Consider the following 9925-nt stretch of genomic DNA (forward strand, 5'->3'; position numbering starts at 1 on the left):
TGTCATACCAAGTCGAAAAGAGAAGATGCTCCGTTGACTGAGATCCGGGTCGGGAAATTGACAGATTGTGTCAGTCCCAATGAGTCGCAGAAGTCCTTTGCTGAGGAGCCATGGCTGGTGAGAGAGGTACCCACACCCAGCCAGCTGACATGATGACAATTTAAATCACCACATATGAGGAAGAGAGAGTTGGGATGAGTAGATACAAGTTGGTCCATGTTATCAGACAGCGAGATGTAGATGGAGTCATCACTGTTTGGTGGACGGTACAGAACACATATGAACAAAAGGTGGGAGCGGAGAGAAAGCCGTAGCCAGAGGTACTCCTGGGGGTGGGGTGGAGAGAGGACAGTGCAAGGAGAGTGAGGAAGAGAGTTTTTGATAAAGATAGCAACCCCACCTCCAGGACGAGGCTCAGGTCTATCATACTGGAGGAGGGAGTAACCCGGGAGAGATATTAAGAAATCAGAGACATCATGAAGGAGGAAAGTTTCTGTTGAGCAGATCAAGTCTGGTTTGTCAGAAGCACCCTGTATGGAGAGATCAGTCAAGTTTGAGCGAAGGCCCCGGATGTTTGAGGTCCATACCGTTAATGAAGAGGAAGGTGGAGCATCGGATACAGGACAGGAGGGGGTAGGGTAAGATGTGAAAGAGGAGGAGGAGGTAGGGAGAGCTGTTGATAATGTGTCAGAGATTTCAGAATAGCTCGGATAAATGGAAGGATGGGTAAGGAGGACAAAAGGCTTGATGGTGATTGGGTGAGGCACAATGAGGTGTTGTTTGAGGGGAGGGGGAGCAGAGTGAGGAAGAAGGTTGGAGGAGATGGAGGTTGGAGTTGGAGGTTGGAAGGTTGGAGGAGATTTGATACTAATTTTATAAAAATCAGACCTACGGTTGCCGCGCAATACGCAATATTTCGGCATTCACTTTACACGTTTGTGAAGATTGCTTTGAAATTGTGACCCGTAGGGGATTGGCATACAGACAGACTTTGGAAGAATTCCCAGGATGAGTTGATGTCAAAGGCAGTAGCGATGTGAGACAGACAGAATAACACACATAACCAACCAATATACTTGAAAAATCTTCGACTTTCACAAGTAAAAAACAGGCAGGGGTGAAAACAACATCCATCCACCTTTGGTTGTGGAGGTAACTAGAACTTGAAGATGACAACGACAACTGGCCCCTGCTCAATCGATTTGAAAGCTTTCATTGGTTGCTTCATCATGGAGCTTGTTGTCAGAACCAAGTGGTTCATGATATCTGTATATTCAATCCTGGGCCACAACTTCACATTGTCTGCCAAGTCGGGTTTCTTCAAGCAATACAGATCTATACCATCTATACACAGAGAGCTATGTTCTCACGATATCTGTGTTTTGCATCCTGGGGTAAGTCGTCAAATAACTTGGAAAATGCTATTGTGTGTCTGCAAGGGGCAGCTTAACTGTGACATTCCTGTGCTTATCAAGAAAACAGTGCAGTATTACAAGGTATGCGGTGCAGTATTCATGTTTATAAAGGCGGACGGGGTTCGTATCCCGGAGCGAAGCAACGTGTCATTGCATACTACCGATACAATTAAAATATTGTCATCAGCAGTACTTTTGCACAAGTTAGATGGACATTAATGCATATACTGATGTACATAAACACAAGTTTAGTATACTTTTGCAAAGTACATAGCCTAGTATTCTGTGCACGTGATATTATTTCTATGACATGCCTTTCATTAATTTTAAAAGGCCGTAGTGGTCAACCGCATAAGGCGAAGAACAAGAAATTGCTTGTTGGCAACAATATCATGTTTGCAAACTAGAAACCCGAAAACTCCAAATGGACCTTTGCGAGAAGAATTTCATATGCAGCAGGTCTAATGAATGAATGAATGAATGATCGTTTTTAAGGCCATTTTCCCCGCTAGAGCGGGGGTTAGCCTTGCGGGCCCCATGACAATCATGGTTCCCTGTTTGAGGCAATGTTTTTATGGCCGGATGCCCTTCCTGACGCCAACCCTTGGTCGCCTCTTCGATGCGCAGGGATACGGTGCACCGATTCTAAACCGGGGTACACACCGGGGATTCTAATATGCAGCAGGTCTAAATTATCTATCTATAATTCCAGTAATCTCTGTGTGTATGTTTGTATGTTTGTATGTTTGTATGTTTGTATGTCTGTATGTCTGTGACCGCTGTTTCTCGACAACCACGGGTCCGATATACTTGAAACTTGCCAGGTATATTGCTGGGGACCCGAGGATGTGCCTTTTCAAGGTTTCATATTAATCGGAGAAGTAGTTACCGAGCTATGTCCAAAAAACGATTCAACCAATCAGAGAGCAGCGAGCTATCACGTGTGCCGAACGTGGCGAACAGACTCTGCCTCGGACGGCACATTTGAGAGCGTATTCATTTATTTCACGTTGGAAAACTATGTTGCCGTTAAACTATGTTTTAAAACTAATTAAAACTAATTTGCGATTCATCGTAACTGCGATTTGCGACCTTCCGGACAGTGAAGACTGCACTTCCGGCAGCCAATCACAGAACGCGTTATTGCGTAGGCGTGGCCAATGTGAGAGCGAGCCGAGCCGAGCGCGTGCGCCATTACGGTTCGTAATTCGATTTCTTCCGGAGAAAATAATAATTTCTCGATTTCTTATGCGCATTATTTCTCCCAATTCAGTCAGAGCGAAGGGCGGAAGCGAAGAGCGTTGTTTTTTTTGTTTACGGGCGTACGGGCGGGGTAGAGCGTACGGGTAGCGTTATTTTTTTTTTTTTGGCAAGGAACGGGCACCCACGTACGGGCATGCCCTAGTGTCTAAAAATTTTATTAGCATCTTTTACAACAAATACTTGCTCCCTTTTATGTTTCTTTTCTGGAATCCCAGACTAATTAATCCATGCAGTCAACAAATTAGGAACTACACTCATACATCTTCAGCATCTCAAACTGAGTTACAATGATATGCAAACCATCCACTTCTGGTTTTCTTCCCTGAGCATTCTATCAAAAATGATGGATTACCCCTCAAGATGATACAATGCATTAGTTAAAAAAGAAAGGAAAAACAGAGCTCCTACATGCCAACCAATAGATGGTTAAACAAGAAGATATCATGCAGAGCACAATACTTGCAAAATCCACCCCTCTCCCAAAAAAAAGGTTGCCATGGAAAGATGAAAATGTCCATTTCATAAAGATTTAAAATGACGATGTTAAAGCTCGGATCAATAGGATGAAAATTGATGATTTTAGAAGTTTGACCCCAAGTTGACCTTTGATCTTTTAACCTCAAAAATAGTTGGTTTCCCAATTTAGTGACTCAATATGCAAGTGCTGTTCAACTTTCAAATCAATCGATTGAAAAATGACAATTTTAGAAATTTGACCTCAAGATGACCTTTGACCTTTAAGCCTGGTGTTGGCTTAGCGGTTAGGGTGCCGGCATGGGATCTGAGGATCCTCAGTTTGAATCCTGGTCGATTGCCGAATTAACGCCAGGGGGGTTGACTCAACCTGTCATCCTTCCAAGGTCGGCAAATTGAATACCAGCTTGCTTCGATGAATGATCCCGGTGTGTACCCCGATTTAGAATAGGTACATCGTATCCCTGCGCATCGTATGAGGTGACTAAGAGTTGGTGTGAGTAAGGGCATCCGGCCATAAAACCATTGCCTCAAAAAGAGAACCATGAGGTCATGGGACCTGCAAGGCTAACCCCCGCTATAGGGGGAAAAATGGCATTAAAACGATCATTCATGACCTTTGACCTCAAAATCAATACGCTTCTTCCTTATGTCCAGCTCTACCATCTGGTGAAGTTTCGTGAAGATCGGTTTAACATTGTGACCTGTAGGCAATTGACAGACAGACAAACAGAATAATGTTCAAGACCAACCAGTATACTTGAAAAATCTTTCATTTTGCAAGTAATAAACATGCGAGATCCAAGTGCAATGCTATGAATAACCAATTCCCACTGGTACAAGGAAATTTCTGAGAGATTTTTTTTTTAAAGGCAGAATGAACTATAATGCACTTGAGAGAGAGGTCATGACTCGCACCGTTATGTTTCTCTTTGAATAAGTCATGGTTGTTTTGTAATTCAATGTTCAGTATTATAACAAATGTTTTACAAGTTCACCCACTGGCCCCACAAGGGCCACAGCCCCTTCACCCCGCAATGGCACGAACGGCCGCTCCCTTGACCCCTGCCCAATGCCTCCGTGTCCCTTTCTTCAAAAGACCTGGTCACCCTGCAAATGTTTTTATTCATAGTGTTCGGGGGGCAAAGAAATATTCACAACGCCGATGTAACTTGGAAAAGTTTATGTTATTTCATACAATTTGAACGTGTTCACCAAAATAAACACTCCAGTAGCAATATAAGCTACTCGAATTTCTACACAATGGGACCACCCAATAGTCCCAATTCTTTCAGATGAAAGCATGTTCGGTTATTTAATTGCCAATCAAAGGAAAATTAAGCAAATACAGTGTGTCCCATAAATCCCTTTACCGCTGAACCGTTTTCTACTAGAATAGGGTGAGCGAATTCCTACTATATTAAATAAGGCAAGTGTGTCATTGGTTGTTATCTCCATATGCAGGTTTCAGAAGATGGAACAGAGTCCTTCCAGATCTCTAAGTAGCCACAAGTATCCACCTCCATGTGTGTGTGTGTGTGTACATCTGAAAATAATAGAGAATAAAACAGGGACTGGGCATAAGTGTTTTGGTAATACCAAGGGTAAGGTAATGGGCACAAGGAAACCCCACCCCTACTCCCTTCACTGCGAGGCAGGGAGAATAAGACTTGTGATTTTCGCCCGACCTCCACCAAATTATGCATACGAGTTGGTGGTACCCAGGGCCAGGACATGGGCATACCAAAATATATATATCACTCCCCCAACTCCCCCGCCCCCATCCCTCCCTCTTCCTCCACACAAGGATGGTGGGGGAAGACTACAGGGATTATTAGCCACAGCACAAAATCTATTTGCCCCACCTCCCCCACTATCCTCCCACCCTACCCACAGGCTGCACCCAAAGGCGGCGGGAGTTTATCGTAAAATAAATACATGGACTCGTTTATCTAATTCATCAATCTATCTTTGTCTTCATCAATGATCTCTCTGACTCTCTTGAAAATTCTCTCTATCTCTTTGCTGACGACTCTACTCTCTGTCGCTCCATTCCTCATCCCTCAGATCGGCAGTCTGCAGCCTCCTCACTCTCTGCAGACCTGGTCAAAATCACAGACTGGGCAAACAAGTGGAACATGTCTTTCAATCCTGACAAATCTCACACTCTTACTATGTCTCTCCGAAAAGACCGACTGGACAACCCTCCCATCCACTTTCTGAATAATCCTCTGCAAGAAGTTCTGTCACTCAAGCTTTTGGGTCTCACTATCTGCCATGATCTTTCCTGGGAAAACCACATTTCAAATCTGGCCTCCAAAGCCAGTCGCCGACTGGGCATCCTCCGTCGTGCGAAGTCCTTCCTTGGCACACCTGAGCTCCTCACCACATACAAGGCTTTCATCCGCAGCTCAATGGAATACTGCTCTCCCCTCTGGGCTGGTGCTCCTGCCTCACACCTAGCTCGTCTTCACGCTGTTGAAACCAAAGCGTTCAGAATCATTGGAATCTCCCGCGATGAAGCTAATTCCAAGGGCCTTTCACTCACTCACCGCAGGCAGGTTTGGTGATCTTTCCGTCTTCTACCGACTCCTCTCTGGCCTTGCCCCCCCCCCCCCCCTAGCTCTCTCTGGGCTCTGTCCCCCAAATATTCCTACAGGTTGCACAAGATCTGCCTGCAACCCTCTTATGGTTAAACTGCCAAAATCAAGACTTTCTGCTCACCTTCACTCCTTCATTCCTCTTTTCTCCCACCTCTGGAACAAACTCCCTCACTCTCTTCAATCCCACTCCACCCTCCAGGTCTTTAAAACAGCTGTTCACCACCATCTCTCGTCTTCCCCCATCCAAAACCTTGATCTTTTCTACCCCCACTAATTTCACCCCAAATCCTACACTTTTTTGAAATACCAACTTCTGTCCTGGAAGTCCTTGGTCTCCTTGTGTTTTATACCTCTCCCCCCACCCCCTTCCCACGCCTCCTCCCCCCAGGCCCTCTCCCTCCCGCGCTTCTCCCTGCTCTCAGGTGTTGTGTTTGTGTGCTTCCCCTCCTCTCCCCATCTCGTCTTCCGCAACCCTCTTTTTGTATGTTTTGTTTGTCTGGTTGATTTGTTTGTGGAATAAATGTTAGCTCTTTCACGAGCCTCGATTCAGTATACAAAAAAAAAAAAAAAAAGAGAAAATCTACTTTTACACTTGTTTTTCATACCATTTTCATGTATTGTGAGTTATCAATCAAGATAAGGGTTCTTGTGAAATCTGGCTTGAAAGTCATCAAATAAAATAAAAAGTGGCAACATAGGGGTTTAGGAACATATAGTACAACTTAATGGTTACATATTAAAGAGCTCCTGGAACACAAAACCACCGATGATGGAACTGCAGTGCAAGTTCAAAATATGCAAATGACTTCAGGGCTTCCACAGGGACAGGTGGATTTGTCCTCATTTGTAATGGGACATCTAAAAGTTAGGACGACCGAGCTGAACACGGTAGGTTCGATGGGAAAATATGTGCACGAGGCAGCCCAGTATCACGCCGTCCAACATGCGTTTGCGACGCAGCCTGGCCCTGCAGCTTGCTGGGACTTGTTGACCCCTTGCTGTCAGGAGAAAAGGCCGGAGCTTTGGCCAACAGAGAGAGAGAGAGACAGAGACAGAGACAGAGACAGAGACAGAGAGAGAGAGAGAGAGAGAGAGAGAGACAGAGAGAGATTTGTGGAATCAAGGACTGCGCCAAATACAATAACTTCGATGGGAGTGAGAACTGAGCCTGGGATGGCAGCTTTGGTGGGGAAGAGGGCCGTGCTGGGAGTGCCCGGAGTTGCGCCACCGACATGCATTTGGGACGCGGCCTGGCGTCTTGGCCTTGCAATGCAGCTTGTTGGGTTTTGCTGACTATATCCCATCAAGGAAGCATGAGATCAAGGAAGAAAGAGACCGAGATTGGGCATACCTGGGCATACAGTGGAGGCCACACGCATCTACATCACCGCCAATTTGGGGACAGAAGGGGAAACCGAGAATGGATAAGGAGACAGCTTGGTCCACGAGTCGTGGTTCTTGTCTGGGATGAAGATGGATGCTTCAGGACCGGGGAATGCCCTGTTAAACGGAGCATGGATAAGGAGTCGGCTTGGTCCACGAGTCGTGGTTCCGCCCCCCCACCCCCCACCCTACTTACTCTCCCATTTTAGGCAAACACAAGTATTGGGACAGATTTGCAGTAAATTTAAGTAGTATAATAGTTATGCATCGACCCATCGGCAAAGTAGCAACGACTCCATGGAGCCTGTGACCAATCGACGTCACCAAACTCTTGGCCATTTTCAGTTGTTTGTTTGGGGGAGGGGGGGGGGGTGGTTTCTGACTTCTCTCTCTTCTTCAACAAGTGAAATGCATGCTCCATTGGGCAAAATGGAGAATAGGGCAAAATGGAGAACATTGTCATGGGGACCACAAGGCTAACCCCCACTCTTGCAGGGAAAATGGCCTTAAAATGCCTGTTGTTGTTGTTGTATTGGATTTAAATCAGGATATGATGTGACGTATTGATATATGTGATCATACACATTATACGTGACATTGATATATGTGATCATACGCATTGTACGTGACATATTGATATATGTGATCATACACATATGATACGTGACATATTGATATATATGATCATACACATTATACGTGACATATTGATACATGTGATCATACACATATGATACGTGACATATTGATATATGTGATCGTACACATTATACGTGAATGTTACGGATTCGTAACTTCCGTTATTGGGGTTTTCACCCACTTGACGTAGTTCTGATCTTATGTACTATTATTATCTTCAAAAGGTTTATTATTTAGGAACGGTTATCTAAAGTTAAAAAGGCTAACTTTAAATGATACAGGAAACCGAACCGGAAGAGAGAAAGAGGAAAAAGCGGCGCGAGCAAAGTTGGAGAAGACGCGTGACGTCAGCGCTCTGTAACGAGCAAGGTCTACCACCAGTCGTGAGGGAATTTCGAGTTCCTTGAAAGGACATCCGGCGATAGGAAATATCGCTGGAGGGGGAGAAATCTGCGGTCAGATTTGGGCGCTGTGATTCCGACGAATCCTCGCCTCGTCGCATCGGCTCAAGCAGGAGCCGTCGGCCATTTTGAACCCCGTGCTTCGGATACCAACGAAGGTTTTGCCTCGCGTCATCTTCACACCAACATCCTAACGTCTGTCGGGGATGTGTGTGTGCGACCGCCTCGTGTCCAATTACGTTGCAGGTTGCTGAGTGAGCGGTGAAGGTGCGCCTCTGGAGGGCGCCCTTATACAGTTTGGCGGGGCGATCTCCAAGGCCAACTGTACGCGCTTCGGATAGCGACTGTAGAGCGAGATTCGGGCTTCGACCGGATTTCGTTCTATCGACCGCTGGAGCGAATCACATACGCCTTGGGAAAGGTTATAGAGACATTGAGGAGTGTCCTTTCACTCGCTGACAGCGCACAGTTACCTGACTTTATTAATGGTAAATAGAGTGCACTCTTAATGGCCATTTGTTGTACCGTGATTCCTGTGTATGATTTCTAATACAATTCTGTTCATTTGTAATTATTGGTGTGGTTTCACTATTAATTTTCTGCACAGGGCAACATATTTTTCTGCCGGGGCTCCTCTCGGGGTTCGGAGGTTACCGAGACCAGGAGATTGTAGAGGACTCCGTAACAGTGACATTGATATATCTGATCATGCGGTTGGGGTGCCGGCTTGGGATCCGAGGATCCTGGGTTTGAATCCCGGTCGATCGCTGAATTAACGCCGGGGGGTGTTAACTCAGCCTGTCATCCTTCCGAGGTCGGCAAATTGAGTACCAGTTCACTGGTAATTCCCCGTTTGTTGCAAGAGGCGACTAACAGGGTTGGCGGCAGGAAAGGCATCCGGCCATAAAGCATTGCATTCAAAAAGGGGACCACGGTGCCCAAAAAAGGCCAACCCCCACTCTGCGGGGAAAAATGGCCTCTAAAGGTGGTTCATTGATATATGTGATCATACGCATTATGCGTGACATATTGATATATGTGATCATATGCATTACACATGACGTGACATATTGATATATGCAATCATACATATATGTAACATATTGATATATGTGAACGCACACATATATGTGACATATTGATATGTGATCATACACATTATACATGACATATTGATATATGTGAACAAACACATGTGATACATGACATCGATATATGTGATCAAACACATATGATACGTGACATATCACAACACAACACAAGCACAACTGACCTTGTACGCAGCCTTGCGGTACCTTTGTCCCGCCAGGCATAGAACCTCCCGAACCTGGAGATTTCCGTCCCCACACGGAATCAGTACATTCGTGCTTCCAAAGCACACGACCACCTTCATATTCAATTCACACAAACACGGACACGGTGCCCTTCTGAGTGATTCCCAACTCAGCGGCAGTGCCAAGTAAAAGTTGTCCGTCCTAACTATCGAAAGACTCGAGAAAAGGAAGTAGTACTTCTTTAAAAAACCACAGCACAAAAGAATAATAACACCGAAAGGGACAATCTGCGGGTTGTGACGACTACTGCGGTTTCGTCGTCACCCACAACTTCCCCAAGTCCAAAGCCAAACGCGCCGCCATGATTCTCTAACCACAATCGTCTTCCGTCATCAGCACCCACTCTCCTCCTATTTTAAAACACCAACAGATTCGTCAGTTTCTCAAGATTATCGTTATGCTTTCTTTGTACT

At 45.4% G+C, this 9925-nt stretch overlaps 1 protein-coding gene across 3 annotated transcripts in view; it reads right to left on the bottom strand.

Moving 5' to 3' along the window:
- Nucleotides 1–9862, bottom strand: part of LOC137430076 (partitioning defective 3 homolog) — a 226494-nt gene extending 216632 nt beyond the window's left edge. For all 3 annotated transcript variants that reach the window (XM_068120603.2, XM_078778789.1, XM_068120640.2), the window contains exon 1: nt 9452–9862. In XM_068120603.2, coding sequence (XP_067976704.2) covers nt 9452–9571 — 120 coding nt within the window. In that variant the 5' untranslated portion in view covers nt 9572–9862. The remainder of the gene's footprint in view (nt 1–9451) is intronic.
- Between the last annotated feature and the right edge of the window lie 63 nt (nt 9863–9925).

This window comes from Myxine glutinosa, chromosome 1 (genome assembly GCF_964187855.1).
Source record: "Myxine glutinosa chromosome 1, kmMyxGlut1.1, whole genome shotgun sequence".
Taxonomy (NCBI): Eukaryota; Metazoa; Chordata; class Myxini; order Myxiniformes; family Myxinidae; genus Myxine; species Myxine glutinosa.